This window comes from Balaenoptera physalus (assembly GCF_965194825.1).
Source record: "Balaenoptera physalus genome assembly, chromosome: 1".
Lineage (NCBI taxonomy): Eukaryota > Metazoa > Chordata > Mammalia > Artiodactyla > Balaenopteridae > Balaenoptera > Balaenoptera physalus.
This window is the reverse complement of record NC_138882.1, coordinates 128,511,912-128,529,977: the sequence shown is the minus strand read 5'-3', so window position 1 is coordinate 128,529,977 and position 18,066 is coordinate 128,511,912. Positions and strand designations below refer to the sequence as shown.

At 37.2% G+C, this 18,066-nt stretch overlaps 1 protein-coding gene across 6 annotated transcripts in view; it reads left to right on the top strand.

The window, feature by feature from the left end:
* MIGA1 (mitoguardin 1) overlaps positions 1–18,066 on the top strand; it is a 94,030-nt gene that overhangs the window by 54,291 nt on the left and 21,673 nt on the right. For all 6 annotated transcript variants that reach the window (XM_082420132.1, XM_082420131.1, XM_082420133.1 and 3 more), the window contains exon 8: positions 6,412–6,512. In XM_082420132.1, coding sequence (XP_082276258.1) covers positions 6,412–6,512 — 101 coding nt within the window. The remainder of the gene's footprint in view (positions 1–6,411; positions 6,513–18,066) is intronic.

Below are 18,066 nucleotides of genomic sequence, written 5' to 3'. Positions count from 1 at the left end.
GTACAGATGAACCAGTTTGCAAGGCAGAAATAGAGACACAGATGTAGAGAACAAACATATGGACACCAAAGGGGGAAAGCGGGGAGGGGGGTGGTGGTGGTGGGATGAATTGGGAGATTGGGATTGACATGTATACACTAATATGTATAAAATAGATAACTAATAAGAACCTGTTGTATAAAAAAATACATGAAACAATAAAATGGTGAAATAGGCAATACAAAAAAAAAGAAATACGGAAAAAAATTTTTTTATTGTGATGTGAACTCTTAGGATTTACTCTCTCTTTTTTAGATTTATTTATTATTTATTTACTTTTTGGCTGTGTCACGTCTCAGTTGTGGCACGCAGGATCTTCGTTGAGGCATGCGGGATCTTTCGTTGCAGTGCACGGGCTTCTTTCTAGTTGTGGTGTGCGGGTTTTTCTGTCTCTAGTTGTGGCGTGCGGGGTCCAGAGCATGTGGGGTCTGTAGTTGTGGCATGTGGAGTCGAGAACGCCCCGGCTCTGTAGTGTGCAGCACGCAGGCTCTCTAGTTGAGGCACACAAGCTCAGTAGTTGTGGCACAGGCTTAGTTGCCCTGCGGTATGTGGGATCTTAGTTCCCTGACCAGGGATCGAACCCATGTGCTCTGTGTTGTAAGGCAGGTTCTTTACCACTGGACCACGAAGGAAGTCCCAGGATTCACTCTCCTAACAACTTTCATGTATAACATCCAGTAGTGCAAATTATATTTATCATGTTTTACATTACATACCTGGAAGTTTGTACCTTTGACTACCTTCATCCAATTCCCCCTCCCCTATGTTGTTTTTGGTTTTTGTATTCCAGTTTGTTTTTTTCTCTCAAACTTTTCTGTAGTATTAAAATAAATGAGAGTAAAAAATTATCCACAGTATGGATGGAGCACATAGTCATACAGGATAAACAAAGAACAGCAGTAATTTTCTAGATTTCTTAATTATTTTAACAGATTATAGCAGATTCTGGAAAATAACTTGTCAGCAGCAGGACCTTTTCCATTTTTAATAAAACCATAAAAAAGATAAGGTTCCACGTCATATTTAAACTGCTAAAACTCATCTGGAGAATAGCTGCTGACATAGAAGTCAGATGACATTGAGACATTTGGCAGGCTTCCTCTTCTTGTTGGTGTTATAAAATTCACAGTGGACAGCCTGGATTTGAAAAGAAGAGTGGCATCTTTGGAATCTCCACTAGAATCTGCTGAAGTTAAAATAGACCTGATGCCTTCTAAGTGACAGAAAATAGAATATGCCTGGGCATGGCAAAAGTGAGACATGCAGAAAACCCACTTGGTTTGGTTTAAAGAAAGAGATCCAGGCTTGAGGTTCCAAGTTCCAGAGCTGAAGTGTCTTCTAGTTTTTTTCTTTTTCTTTGTATAACTTTCAAGCAAATTCTGCTTTGGAAAAAAACTTAAGTAATATGTGAATTATGAGATTGTTAAAGAAGGAGGAAGACTTGAATCCAGTCAGATTTTTGGCCTAAAATATATGACTATTTAGTTAAAAGTAAACAGTATACTTTCAGTGTTCTTCCAAAGAACATAGTTTATGTCTGTGCATGAATGTTTTAAAAGTTCTGGATGATTGAGACATGTAAAAAAATGTTCTTAAAAATGTTAGATTTATTATTTAAGAAGGTTAAAAAAAAAAGCTGCCCCACTGAGAGCCAATGAGGCAACACATGGAGCATTTTTTTAATATTTAATCACCCTATTATGTGGAAAGCTTTCTTTTAGGCACTTCTAAGGTTAATGATGAGTCCTTAAGGGGCTTAAGCTGCATATTTCACGTTTATAGTATCATAAGTTTAATTAAGTTAGGGTTGGATTTTAGAAACATAAGAATTTTAACAGTGCTCTTAAAACAAGTTAAAGTCATGGAACAGGCAAAATAACCCAGGGGAAATACATGAGAGGCTTTAAAATAGGGATTTTTCATGTGTTGAGAATGGTCAGTCTATAATAACAAGTTTTATTTAGTTTATGTGAACAAATAATTAAGTTTACAATGTGTTCAATGCTGTACTGAGAACTGTAGGAACCATCAGAAAAAAGAAAAAATGAAAGAAAAAGGAAAGAGAAAAAAAGAAAGTTCATCCACTCAAGTTGTTTCAGTTCAGCTGGACAGACAGGTTGCATATTCAGGCAGTAATTAAATAAAGATTCAGAGAGTATATTAAATGGTATGTCCTTATCTTTTGCATAATAATATGAATAGCTAACATTTATCCAGTGCTTACTTTACATATACAGTCATCCCTACTCCCCATGGATACCAAAATCCGTGGATGCTCAAGTCCCTTATATAAAATGTTGTAGTATTTGCATATAACCTGTGCACATCCTCCCATATACTTTAAATCATCTCTAGATTACTTATAATACCTAGTACAATGTAAATATTATGTGAATAGTTGCAAATACAATGTAAGTGCTATGTAATAGTTCTTGGCACACAGCACATTCAAGCTTTGCCTTTTGGAATATTCTGGATTTTTTTTTCCCCCATCTGTGGTTGGTTGGCTCCTCTGATGTGGAACCTGTAGTTATGGAGGGCCGACTGTATTAACTTGTTTAATTCTCACACAATCCTGTGTGGTAGATTTTATTCCGATTTTACAGTTGAGAACACTGAGGAATGAAGAAGATAAGAAACTTACCCGAGGTTACACAGCTAAAAAGTAGCAGAGTCAGACTGAATCTAAGCTGTCTGGCTCCAGAACCCATGGTTTTAACATCTTTTCCGTACTGCATTACATAGAAGCAACAAATTAAGTAGTTTATGGAGGAGAATGCATGCAGGGGTTAGATAGTACTTGAGCTGCATATTATAAAACAGTATGTGTTCCTGGGTAGCATGGGGCAAGGAAACAGAAGGAGAGAAATGTATATGTTGGAGAAGATTCAAGAGAAACCGAAAACTTGAGTAAAGAATACATGTGGCAGGGCTTCCCTGGTGGCACAGTAGTTAAGAATCCGCCTGCCAATGCAGGGGACACGGGTTCGAGCCCTGGTCCAGGAAGATCCCACATGCCTCGGAGCAGCTAAGCCCGAGCGCCACAACTACTGAGCCTGCGCTCTAGAGCCCACAAGGCACATCTACTGAGCCCGCGTGCCACAGCTACTAAAGCCTGCACGCCTAGAGCCTGTGCTCCGCAACAGGAGAAGCCACCGCAATGAGAAGCCCACACACCGCAAAGAAGAGTAGCCCCTGCTCACTTTAACTAGGGAATACCCGCACGCAGCAACGAAGACCCAACACAGCCAAAACTTAAAAAAAAAAAAAAAAAAAATTAAAATTTTAAAACTGCACAAAAGCAATTAAATATTGCCCAATATTCTTTCTTTATACTTTTTATTGGCTTATCTAAAAAACAGATGTATTATTTCTCTTCATAATTATTAAGCTGTCATTCCAGGAATCATAACAGTTACTGAAATGAGAGATATGGTCTGTGGTTTATGAAGTTGGGTTTAATGAGTAAGACTTTCCAGTTCCTCTGAGCCACTTTTCTTTGTTAGATTTTAAAAAAATAAAATACAACCATGGTAGCTGATCTGGATGACATTGAATGGCTGGTTACTGTTGAGTGAAGTAAAACAGACTTTTAACAGCTCCTGGGTAATGTCTGAAAGGTAAAGTGACATAAGATAAATGTCTGTGTTCTACTCCGAAAATAGCAAAAGGCATATGGAACCAAGATTTAACTTAGTTGACTTGTAACTTAATCCCACTTTAAACGTGCTTTGGCATAATGAAGGTTGTACTGTGATTTTTTTTTTTTTTGCAGAATTAATACCAATGATGGAAAATAAGAAGATGAAGGTTTGAAAGTTATGAATGCTGATTTAATTTTGTAAATAATTGATTCCTCAGAGTTTGTGTATGTATTTTCAAAGGTCATATATGCAATGAAAAGAGAATACTGGGAATTTTTCTGGATACCTGAGTGCCCCAAAATACCAATTTTATAGCTGTTTATAAGTGTAAAACGATTATGTTGTTTTGTTCTCAAGTTTGATGAAAAAATTTTAAATTCCTAAAAGAACTTTTATTTTTGAAAATAGAATAATTTAACCTCAGATTTTGTTCTGTTAATAGTCATTTAGTAGTAGGATTTTGAACTGACAAGTTAGGTATTTTAAAAGGATTGGTGTAAGCTTCATTTGAAAACAATTATAACTTAAATTTGGAAGATAAATGGTTAAAATGTCAACTATGGTCCCACCAAATATAAAGTAGAAAAAAATATGCTATGCATATGGTTATTTTTGATACTTTAATAGGAATGAACCTTGTCCCAATTTGCTCTTCTGCTTGGCTTAGAGATTGGAATACAAATGGCAAAACTTTTGAGTTTCAACTAAATTAATGGTTTGGATTTTTTAAAACTTTACACTTCCTGTAGAGCATCACAAAAGGTCTGTTTTCTGGTACTTGGGGGTTGTAAACAGGATTTGGAACATTTATGGTAAAGGTAATGAACTTTATTTTGGGAAAAAATGATGGAATAGAAATTTGAATTAATGAAAGCCAAAGAGATTTCTGATTTCTTTTCAAAGAAGATTAAGTATCTGACAAATTTAGCAGATTGAAAATCAAAGTAAAAATCTGTATATATTTTGTTCTTTGCTTTTTTCACACTTGTGATAGAATTTGAAGAGTATCAGTTGCTTGCTACAATGTAGTCACATCTATAAGCGGGTACTGAATTTGTTTGAAAATGTAATTTTTTTTAAACTTTTTATTTTATATTGGAGTATAGTTGATTAACAATATTGTGATAGTTAAAAAACTATAAACAGAAAAGTGATTCAGTTATATATATATATATATATATATATATATATATATTCGTTTTCAAATTCTTTTCCCATTTAGGTTGTTACATAATATTGAGCAGAGTTCCCTGTGCCAATCAGTAGGTCCTTGTTGGTTATCCATTTTAACTACAGCAGTCTGTACATGTCAATCCCAAACTCCCTAACTATCCCTTCCCCCCACCCTTCCTCCCTGGTAACCATAAGTTCCTTCTCTAAGTCTGTGAGTCTGTTTCTGTTTTGTAAATAAGTTCATTTGTATCATTTCTTTTTAGATTCCACATATAAGCCATATCATTAAGATATTTCTCTTTCTCTGAGTTACTTCACTTAGTATGACAGTCTCTAGGTCCATCCATGTTGCTGCAAATGGCATTATTTCGTTCTTTTTTATGGCTGAATGAGATTCCGTTGTATATATGTACCACATCCTCTTTATCCATTCCTCTGTTGATGGATATTTAGGTTGCTTCCATGTCTTGGCTATTGTAAACAGTGTTACAATGAACATTGGGGTGCATGTATCCTTTCGGACCATGTTTTTCTCCATATATATGCCCAGGAATGGATTGCAAGATCATATGGTAGCTCTGTTTTTAGTTTTTTAAGGAACCTCCATACTGTTCTCCATAGTAGCTGTACCAATGAAAATGTAATGTTAACAGTTAGATTCCTGATGATAGTATGTGAAGATATTGACATCGATGTTCAGAATGCTTTGTACTGGTGACAGGTAGCCTGTCTTGGTATGGTCATATTAGCCATTTACAAATGCCTTTAAACTTTTTCAACCCTTTAAATCATTGGGGAGGAATTCCCTGGCGGTCCAGTGGCTAGGACGCTGTGCCCTCACTGCCAAGGGCCCAGGTTCAATCCCTGGTTGGGGAACTAAGACCCACAAGCCGCCACAGTGTGGCCAAAAAATAAATAAATAAAAATAAAATCATTGGGGCAGTTATATTTGATCCTCAAGTAAGCAGAATAAACATCAGGGACCTAAACCAGATCATTTTGGGCCTTTCAGTGTTTTAAAGTAGACCTTAAAGACTGAAGATATCTTCCTGAATTATTTTAATTGGTCAGTTTATCACAAGTGACTGGCCAGACAACATTTTATGCAAATAATTCATTTAATTTGAATGAACCTACCAGTTATCCCAATTTGGGCAAGGCCACTTGCAACTTAAATTGCTCTGTTTCAAACTATCTGTGGTATATGCTGATAGCTGGTAGATAATCCAACTCCAGTTATTATATACCAGTTTAAGTTATTATTTACTCAAAAGCTTTTAAAATCTGAAATAGTTTAATATCTTTTAAAAATAAACATGTCTCCTTTATAGTACTTTCTCCTCTGCTTGGCAGTGTTCAGAATCAGTTTGAAGCACTTTGAGAGTCTTGTCAGATTATACCCCATTGATTTGTATTGTTTTCCTTTTAGATTCCAGAATTCTAAGTAAAGACTGATGTTTAAACAAAAAAAGAAAAAGAAAAACCAACCATAGCATATGAAATATGGCAATGACAAGGAATGTCAATTTCTGAACTTTTCACCTTTTCTTTTAAGATAAAGATACAGATATCACCATGAAGGGGAATATGGATGACTTTGGCCTGAGAGACACCTTGAGTGTCACATCAACCGATTCTTTTGCTTCAGCAGCAGAGGTAGGACATGTATGTTCCTAATGAGGATTTCTTATTCTTTTTAGGTGGAGAATACAGTTTTGCCATTGTGCTGTAATTCAGTTCAGTAGCCATTTACTTAGTATCAACTCTGTAGATAGATACAGAGATACAAAGATGATACCAGGAAACAAAGATGAATATACCATGAATATAAGTTCCCACAGGAGCTTAGAGTCTCTTTAGAGAGGTGGACATGTAAACACAAACTTTAGATAAGCACTTTCATCACTGTGGATTATGGGTGAGGCATATAAGTGTCTCAATGGCAAGCAATTCACCTTATATCAAGAGTCTTAAAAATATTCAGATTCTTTAGCTGAGAGATCATACCTCTAGATATTTTTTCCAAGGAAATGATCGGATTCAAAGATTTATATATAAAAATATTCACTGTAGCATTTTTAATAATAATGAAAAACTGACAACAGTTTAATGCCAAATTATGGAACATCCATAATTTGAAGTATTATATTGCCATAAACATGTTTCCAATAGTTTTTAATGACATGGGAACATATGTTAAGTGAAAAGAGTAGTATGTAGGTTTTATATAGAGAGTATGCTTGTAATTTTGTAATAAAGAAAAACACGTATGTGGTATATTATGTGAGTATTTAGGCTGAGGAAAAAAAGAGTAGATATAAATACACTAATGTGTAAGGAGTGGTGATCACTGAATTACAGATTTATGGGTAATTTGTTTTCCACTGAGATTTAAATTTTTTATCCAAAGAGAAGATTGCAAAGTGGTCATCTTTTTATAATGTTTTCTACTTGAAACAGCTTTAAAAAATCACATATGGCCAATTTTGTCTTAGAATTATTTCATTTTTATGGTAGATTTTGGATACTAATGCTGTCCTTTTTCATATCGATAGTATCACACATCTGTAATTGATGTGTGAATTCAAGCTCTAGTGTGGAAAGCTTTAGGTGTTCCAACACCCTATACCCTAAACCTTGATTCTGCCTTTTTTAAAGCTGTACTGACCATAATCTTTCATCATCTCAAGATTTTTCTGTATATGTATATTTTAGCTATTGCTTACAGTATCATCTCCTGAATTGTTCACCTTTTTCCTTATATTTTTATACTTGTATAGTTTGCAACACACAGAACATATCTACTTGTTTTATGAAGAAGCTACTTCCTCTTCATTTTACTATTCTATATAGACAGGGTTATCTTTCTGTTTTTTCTAGCTTTATTGAGATATAGTTGACATATAACTTTGTGTAAGTTTAAGCTGTACGAAGTGATGATTTGATACACATATATTGTGGAATAATGAACACAGTAAGGTTAGTTAACACCTCCAGCACCTCACATGATTACCTTTTTTTCTTTGTGGTGGGAATGTTTAAGATCTACTCTCTTAGCAACTTTCAAGCATATAATGTAGTATTGTTAACTGGGGTCACCATGCTGTACGTTAGATCCCCAGAACTTACTCATCTTGTAAGTGGAAGTTTGTACCCTTCGACCAGCATCTCCCCATTTTTCCCACCCCCAGTTCCTGGCACTCACCATTCTAAATTTCTGTTTCTATGGGTTTGGCTTTTTTAGATCCCACATGTACGTGATACCATACAGTACAGTTGACCCTGAACTGCATAGGTTTGAACTGTGTAGGTGCATTTATACGTGGATTTTTTTCAATAAATACATACTACATTATCTACAGTTGGTTGAATCCGAGGATGTGAAACTGCGAATACTAAGGGCCAACAATAGGACTTGAGCATCTGAGGATTTTGGTATCCAAGGCAGGTCCTGGAACCAGTCCTTTGAGGAAACCAGGGGATGACTATTTTCAACCACATGGGGGTCAGCGCCCCTAACCACCACATTGTTGAAGGGTGACCTGTATTTGTCTTTCTCTGTCTGACTTCACGTAACATAATGCCTTCAAGGCCCTGCCCCATACATATTGTTGCAAATGACAGGATTTCTTTCTTTCTCATGGATGAATAATATTCCATTGAATATATATAAATATATGTATACCACATCTTCTCTATCCATTCATCCATTGATGGACACTTGACTTGTTTCCATTTCTTGGCTATTGTGAATAGTGCTGCAATGAACATGGGAATGCAGATATCTCAAGATAGTGATTTCATTTTTTTTTTTTGATATATACCCAAAAAGAAGTAGGATTGCTGAATTATATACATATATATTTTTTAAATTTATTTATTTTATTTATTTTATTTTATTTTTGGCTGCGTTGGGTCTTCGTTGCGGCACACGGGCTTTTCTGTGGTTGCGGTGAGCGGGGGCTACTCTTTGTTGCGGTGCTTGGGCTTCTCATTGCAGTGGCTTCTCTTGTTGTGGAGCACAGGCTCTAGGTGCATGGGCTTTAGTAGTTGTGGCACGCAGGCTCAGTAGTTGTGGCTCGTGGGCTCTAGAGCACAGGCTCAGTAGTTGTGGCGCACAGGCTTAGTTGCTCCGTGGCATGTGGGATCTTCCCGGACCAGGGCTCAAACCCGTGTCCCCTGCATTGGCAGGCGGATTCTTAACCACTACGCCACCAGGGAAGCCCCGAATTATATTTTTTGGTATATACCCAGAAAAGAAGTAGGATTGCTGAATTATATTTTTAATTTTTTCAGGAACATCCATGTTGTTTTCTGTAGTAGCTGTACCAGTTTACATATCTACCAACCATGCACCAGGGTTTCCTTTTCTCCACATCCTCACCAGCATTTGTTATCGCTTGTCTTTTTGCTGATAGCTATTCTATTTGAGGTAATATTTCATTATAGTTTTGATTTGCATTTCCCTAATGATTAGTGATGTTTAACACCTTTTAATGTACCTGTTGGCCATTTGTGTCTTCTTTGGAAAAATGTCTATTCAGGCCCTCTGAATATTAACCCCTTATCAGATAGATGGTTTGCAAATATTTTTTCCCATTCTGTAGGTTGCCTTTTCATTTTGTCGATTGTTTCTTTTTCTGTACAGAAGCTTTTTAGTTTAATTCAGTCCCACTTGTTTATTTTTGCATTGTTGCTTGTGCTTTGGGTGTCATATCCAAAAAATTGTTGTCAAGACAAATGTCAAGGAGCTTTTTCTCCCTGTGTTTTTGTTTTAGGAGTTTTATGGTTTCAGGTCTTATGTTTATGTCTTTAATTCATTTTGAGTTAATTTCTGTGAGTGGTGTAAAATAGGGTTCCAATGTCTTTCTGCATGTGGTTATCCAGTTTTCCCACTACCATTTATTGAAGAGTCCTTTCCCCACTGAATATTCTTGGCCCCTTTGTCAAATATGGGTTGACTTTATATGCAAGGGTTATTTCTGGGCTCTTGATTCTGTTCCATTGGTCTATGTCTATTTTTGTACTAGTATGATACTGTGTGATTACTTCAGCTTTGTATTATTGTATGAAATCAGGAAGTAAAATACCTCCAGTTTTGTTCTTTCTTAGGATTGCTCTGGCTAGTTGGGGTCTTTTGTGGTTCCACACAAATTTTAGGATTTTTTTTTCTGTTTCTGTGGAAAATTCCATTGGAATTTTGATAGGGATTGCAATGAATCTCTAATGGCTCTAGGTAGTATGGACATTTTAACAATATTAATTCTTCTGATCCATGAACACGAGTATCTTTTCATTTATTCGTGTCTTCTTCAGTTTCTTCATCAAAATCTTATAGTTTTCACTATACAGATTTTTCATTTCCTCGGTTAAATTTATTCCTAAGTATTTTACTCTTTTTGATGCTATTGTAAATGGGACTTTTCTTAATTTCTCTTTTTGATAGTTTGTTTTAGGGTATAGAAATGGAACTGATTTTTGTATATTGATTTTTGTATCCTGCAACTTTACTGAATTTGTTTATTCTAATAGTTTTTTGGTGGAGTCTTTAGGGTTTTTCTGTGTATAAGATCATATCATGTACAAACAGAGGCAATTTTACTTCTTTCTGATTTGAATGTCTTTTCTTGTGTTTCTTGCCTAATTGCTCTGGCTAGAACTTAACAGTGCTATGTTCAGTAGGATTGGTGAGAGTGGGCACCCTTGTCTTGTTCTTGGTCTTAGAGAAAGAGTTTTCGACCTTTCACTGTTGAATATGATGTTAGCTGTGGGCTTGTCATATGTGGCCTTTATTATGTTGAGGTACATTCCTTCCATACCAATTTGTTGAGAATTTTTATCATAAAGGGATGTTGTATTTTGTCAAATGCTTTTTATCTTTCTTTCTGTAGACACTTATGTCCTAAATGGTTTGTAAAGAGAATTGCAAGTCACTTTGCATTTTTTCCACTGTGAAGAACAGTATACCTTTAGAGCAAATTGCTCTAAAGTTTCTTTATAATATGCAACCTTAAAAAATATTTTGCCAAGTATTCATTGTACTCACTTTAAATTTGTGGTTTAAGTTACAAAGCTTTGATAAATTAAAAAGAAAATCCTTATGGAAAACAAAATGCATGAATACCACAAGAAGGGCTCACTATCTGAGAAACCTCCTAGGAATGCTTCTAGGGTATAAATGTATGATCTCAGAATGTGAATGTGCCAAGATAAATTGCGTACTAAGAAATGTTTGTTAAATTATTTTGAATAGCATTTACTATTTGCCAAGCACTTAAGAAAAACTGCTTAATGAAGAAAGTTATTAAGAAAATAAGACCAGAACTCCTTATGAAGTTAAACAGTTTGTGATCATTTGAAAGCTTTATTCAGAATTATCAGAAAGAGTTTTTGCCTATTTAGATTATTAAAACAAGTCCTGGCATAGGCTTTTCTCCAAGGTTGGTCAGTCATTTTTGAAAGTGATTAACAAAATTTTCCTGTATAAGCTTTGCCAAACATTGGTTTGGAACCAGAGCCTTTTTTCTCTGAAAAGTCTTTTTTTTAAATAATAGCTTTATTGAGATATAATTCACATACTATAAAATTCACTGTTTTAAAGTATACAATTCAGTGGTTTTTAGTATATTCAGAGTTGTGCAAACTTTCTAATTCTGGAACATTTTTATCACCCCCAAAAGAAACCCCTCCCTATTGGTCATCGCTCCCTTTTCTCTCCCTTTTCTCTGCCTAATCGCCCTTGGCACTTACTCCTATACCTTCCGTTTCTATGAATTTGCCTATTCTGGACATTTCATACAAATAGAATCACACAATATATGATCTTTTGTGTTTGATGTTCTTTCACTTAGCTTAATTTTCAAGTTCTGAAAAGTCTTTTTAATGTTAGGGTACCACTGCATTGAGTACTCTCCTAACTCTCCCATCTGTTAAAGAGATTGTCATTTGATAGGTAGAAACTAATATTGCAGAGAGAGCGTTTTTAGCTGTAAATTTAGTTTTTCTTAGAATTACCACTCTGCACTGTGTGTATGTTTAATATATAAATTTTAGGGTACTCTTTAAAGAGAAAAAATCTATTTCTTATAATTCAGATACCTATACTCATAGTCTAAAAGGAAGCTTGGAAAGCTTTTGCTGTACCTCTCTGACTTGATAGCACTTGTTTATAGCAATCGGGAATTATCTTACTTCCTCTGGGGTTAGTTTTGTCTCTTTTATCTTGGGCTTTCATTCTTGTGCTGATGGTTTTTCTTTTAAATTTGAAAGCTTAGCTGGTGACTGGACTGATTTCCTTAGGTAGATTGTGGAGGTTTAGAGCATTGTTTTCTGTTTGTTTCTTCCTTGAATAGGTGAACAGGAACGATAACTGGCCTCAGTTGACTTCTTTGAGGTTGCTGATGGGCAGGCTTTTCTTTAGGATGAATGGTCTGTAAAGAGCCTAATAGTCAGGGCACACCTGGATTCAGAATGAAGAGGGCCTTACTCCGGGGGACCCATCACTCACCCTAGCAGACTTACTTTCCCCAGGTAGTTCAAGTAATTTTTGTTTGTTTTTTGGCTGCGCCGCACAGCTTGTGAGATCTTAGTTCCCTGACCAGGGACTGAACCCGGGCCCTTGGCAGTGAAAGCGTGGAGTCCTAATCACTGGACCGCCACAGAATTTCCGTTCAAGTAATTTTTTTTTTTTAAATAAATTTATTTTATTTATTTATTTATTTTTGGCTGCATTGGGTCTTCGTTGCTACGCGAGGGCTTTCTCTGGTTGCGGCGAGCAGGGGCTGCTCTTCGTTACGGTGCGCGGGCTTCTCTTGTTGCGGAGCACAGGCTCTAGGCATGTGGGCTTCAGTAGTTGTGGCACTCGGGCTCTAGAGCGCAGGCTCAGTAGTTGTGGCTCATGGGCTTAGTTGCTCCGCAGCATGTGGGATCTTCCCGGACCAGGGCTCGAACCTGTGTCCCTTGCGTTGGCAGGCAGGTTCTTCACCACTGCGCTACCAGGGAGGCCCCTGTTCAAGTAATTTTTAAAGAGAAATGTTCTCTGGTTGCAAATTCTTTTTTTCTGGGGCAGAGAGTAGAATAAGATATAGGACAGCTACAGTTGTTTGGACAGACTTTCATTTAAACTACTATTTTCAATCCCTCTTCTTCAGTCCTGCCTGCATACCTGCTCACTGTGAGCCTGGTTCTCTTTGAGGCTCTGCTTAGCAAATGTCTCCTCTTTGACTATATCCCCTCTTGAACTTATTCTGGACTATGGCTTCCTCATCTCTTTCATCTGTCCACACACTTCCATTTGCTTTCCAGTGTTTGGAAATCTGTGTGTCTTCCTTTTGCTCTTAGTATTATTTCCACTGTTATGTTAGTTATCTGTTGCTATGTAATAAATTACCCACAACTTATTGTCTTAAAACCAGTAGAATTCAGGTGTGGGCTGGGGGCTGGTGCCAAGGCTGTAGGTCCTGTCCTGGGTCTCAGAAGTGTGTGCTAAGGAGTGGGACCACATGCCCCAGTTTGGGCGTTAATTGCCAGAGTCCTCAATTTCCTAGGGATTAAATCAAGTAGAGGGCATGTGTCTTTGTGTTAATCTAGATTAGAGCCTTCTAAATCCTGGGGGTTCCACACTTGGAGTTTAATAGAGGCACAAGCATTTTAGGAGTCACCTTCTTAAAATCCACGTCTTATGGGGTGGTTTTCTGGAGCTCTTGGGCCTTAGGGTTAGTCCTGTGAGAACTAAGTCCTAGGGCTAATCCAAGGAGCCCATCGTTTTGGTATTTAATTGTGAAGCTGCATATATTAGATACGGAGTGACTCCTGGACTGAGCGTCCCTACCAAAGGCAGCAGACACCATTTTTCAAAATAAAAAGAGGGTCCTGCTTGGAGAAACTGTCGAGGAGAAGCTCCCGCAATACAAGAACATTGGCCTGGGCTTCAAGGCACCCGGAAGGCCATTGAGGGCACCTACATTGACAAGAAATGTCCCTTTACTGGTAATGTCTCCATCTGAGGGCAGATCCTATCTGGTGTGGTGACCAAGATGTAGATGCAGAGGACTATTGTTGTCCGCTGAGACTACCTCCACTACATCCAAAAATACATAAGAATATGTCCATGGACCTGTCCCCCCGCTTCAGGGGCATCCAGATTGGTGACACTGTCACGGTGGGGGAGGCTGGCCCCTGATCAAGACTGCAAGTTCAGCATGCTCAAGGTCACCGAGGTTGCCAGCACAAAGAAGTGATTCCAGAAATTCTGAGACTGGACACCTGCCCACTCCCCCAGTTATTTCCCATACAATAATAAGAACAATAGCAAATATTTGTTATCTCATTGTTCTGAGGGTCAAGAATTTGGAAATGGTTCTGGCTTGAGGTCTTTTGTGAAGTTGTAGTCAAGTATGTTGGCTGGGGCCACAGTCATCTGAAGGTTAACTGGAGCTGGAGAATCTGCCCCAAGATCACTTACATGAATGGCATGTTGGTGCTCCCTGTTGGTAGAAACCTAAGTTTTTATGGTTTTATGGACTTTTCAGTAGGACTGCTGGAGCCTGTTCACAACATGGCACCTGGCTTCCCCAAGAGAGAGTGAGGCAGAAGCAGTGACTGTTATGATCTAGCCTCAGAAATCACACTCCATTATTTCTATATGTTATTGGTTACACAGGTCAGCCCTCTTCAACGTGGGATGAGGTATGAAGTACCAGAAAGAGAGAATCATTATGAGGGCCATTTTAGAAGGTGGTTATTGTGGGTTTATTTCCTTTTTTATTTCTTTTCTATTAGTGACATAGGAGATACAATCAGCTTGCTTTCTTTAACTGTAAGTCCTATTTGTAATTTTATGTGATTATTTTGAAAGGAAAATGTAAATGTAAAAAATAGTCCGTATTAAAATTGAACTTAGCCTATCTTATGCCCCAACTTATAATAGTTTTGGAACTTTGGACATTTCTTTCATGGTTGTTCAGAAGCTTTTAAAAAATATTAAGGCTTTTAAAAATACTACTTCACATTCAGCAAAGTCATTGCTTGTCAAAGAAGATAAGACCTAGTCCCTCTTGCATCTCATGGAGGGCAAGGGGGAAGTAATTTGGGATGTTAAATAATTTAGAAATAAAGGACATTTCAAGTTTCAACCAGCAAAGAAAAAGAACCCTTTTTCATGGTAAATTGCATGGTAAATTGCATGTTATGCAGGGATTAAACTGTGTTTCTGACTGCTTCTGAAGTAACAGCTCTAGTAAAATCTTAATCTTTTTCTGAAACCTTTTAAAAAGTTTTTGGGAATTTTGTCCAAAAACTTCTTCCTATAAGATACATGCTAAAATGAGAATTTAAGCCATCATCTTAATGATCTGTTTTTTGCTTTAAAAACTTTAAGACTTTTTTTTTTTTTAAGATTTAATTTTATTTTTACTTTTTTGGCTGCGTTGGGTCTTGCTGCCGTGCGCAGGCTTTCTTTAGTTGTGGCGAGCGGGGCTACTCTTCGTTGTGGTGCGCAGGCTTCTCGTTGCGGTGGTTTCTCTTGTTGTGGAGCACGGGGTCTAGGCGCACACTTCAGTAGTTGCAGCACGTGGGCTCAGTAGTTGTGGCTCGCGGGCTCCAGAGCGCAGGCTCAGTAGTTGTGGCGCACGGACTTAGTTGCTCCGCAGCATGTGGGATCTTCCTGGAACAGGGATTGAACCTGTGTCCCCTGCATTAGCAGGTGGATTCTTATCCGCTGTGCCACCAAGGAAGTCCTTAAGACATTATTTAAATTAATGTTTCTTAGTTATCATTGTCTCTTATGAAGAATTGATGATAATGTTAGCCAGTGTCAAATCTTCAATATGATGTATTTTAACAGCTGCAGGCTTATTTTAAGAGACTTAATTTAAACGATCACCTCAGCCAAACCAACAAATAAACAAGATAGACTAATAAATCAAGACTTGATCCTGGAATCCCTCATTGTTGGATTTGTTCACTTCTTATTAGTATAAATTATTTTATGTAGAGAGTTTAATTGGAGCCCCAGTTTCCTCCTTAGAATTTTTCTCTGCTGGTAGGTGTACATAGATCCTATTTGTTTTGACAGTGGTACAAAACTTTAAATTATTTAATATCTAAAGAATTTCCACTCTAATTTTTTAAACTGTTAGCTTTTTTTTTAACCTCAAATACACTTTGCCTTTAGCATAATATATCTTCCTTAAAACATGTGGGAAATATTACTTAAAGCAGACAGTATATAATGGCAGGTATTGTCATTTTGTTTACTTTTTTTTTTTTGCCTCTGGACTAACAGACATATATATACTGTCCTAAATAATGCTGATGTGTAAACTTATTCTCCTTTGGATTTTTGGATAAGGCTGATAGGAGAATACATATAGTTTGATATTTAAAAGTACATATAAGCTCTGGAATGAATGCCTGGTTTTAAGTTCTACCATTTAGTAGTGGGCCTTGGGGCAAGTTCCTGCTAATCTAAATCTCTGTTTCTTTACCTATAAAAGGTGGGTAGTAATAGTACCTACTTTATGAGTGGTTGTAAAGAAATGAGATGAATCAAGTTAAAGCATTTAGCCCAGCATGGGTGCATATGAAGTGCCAGAACTACAGCATGGAGAAACACTTCTGGAATAGTAGAGTAAAAACTTCCAAAGATCTCCTTCACAAAAGCAATGATTACTGGCAAAAATTCTCGAAAATCAAAATTTTCAGAACTCTGAAAATTAAACATTTGTAAAAATTCAAGGAGGATTTATTCAAGGAAAATAGCTGAATCTCCATAAGAACAGTAAACTTTGTAAATTTTTAACTGGTTCTGTTTCTAGCCCTCTCCACAGTAGTCTTGAAAACCAACAGCTTCATAACTATGGTAACTGGGAAAATCAGGGGCTCAGCAGCCACTGGAAGAAACTTAATGGCTTTGGAGCTTCCCAAAAGTCCCATCACTAGAGAATTGTCACTATTTGGCTTGTATGGCAGCTCCTTGCAAAGCTGCATTCTCAGGACTTGTCTTTATTTGACCTGACTTAGAGCTTGCTCTGTGCAAAATTTCTATCCCTAGAGCCTTTGTTGAAAAATATCAGTGGTAATTGTTTTAACACTGGAGCTGCCTCATTGCCCAATTTTTAAAAGGAAAAATTGGGCAATTTTAAAAGGAAAAATTGGGCAATGAGATGTTTATAGGGAGCTTTGAAAAGCTCCAATGTATTTCTGAGAATCTAGAAGGCCATAAGCATGTGCAGGGCTATGCATGTGTCCAGGAAAGACCTTAGAAATCCCTAACCTCTCACCTCTGGCCAACCTTGATGTTCTGCACAAAAGAAAAAGTTGAGGCGGACAAAAGAAAAAAAACAATTAATTGGCATTTATCAAAAGTAGAAACTTTTGTGCTTTAAAGGACACCAAGAAAGTGAAAAGACAGTAGAATGGGAGAAAATATTTGAAAATCATGTATCTGATAAAGGTCTTATATCCAGAATATATAAAGAACTGTTACAACACAACAATAAATGGACAAATAACCCAATTTAAAAATGCGCCAGGGGGGCTTCCCTGGTGGTGCAGTGGTTGAGAATCTGCCTGCTGATGCAGGGGACACGGGTTCGAGCCCTGGTCTGGGAAGATCCCACATGCCGCAGAGCAACTGGGCCCATGAGCCACAATTACTGAGCCTGTGCGTCTGGAGCCTGTGCTCCACAAGAGAGGCCGCGATAGTGAGAGGCCTGCGCACCGCGATGAAGAGTGGCCCCCGCTTGCCACAACTAGAGAAAGCCCTCGCACAGAAACGAAGACCCAACACAGCCATAAATAAATAAAAATAAAAAATGCGCCAAGGATTTGAACAGACATTTTTCCAAAGAAGATATACAAGGGCCAATAAGGAGATAAAAGATGTTCCACATCATTAGTCATTAGACAAATTTAAACCACTTCACGCCCACTAGGGTGGCTATAATAAGAAAAGATGGACAGTAACAATTGTTGGCAGAGGTGTGAAAAGATTGAAATCATCATACATTGCTAGTGGGAATGGAAAATGGTGCAGCCACTTTGCAAAACAGTTTCCTCAAAAAGTTAAACATAGAGTTACCATCTGACACTTCCATTTTTAGGTATATACTCAAGGGAATTGAAAACATAAAAGACTTGTACATAAATGTTCAAAGCAGTCTTTCTTATTCATGATTATCAAAAAGTGGGAACAACCCACAAGTCTATC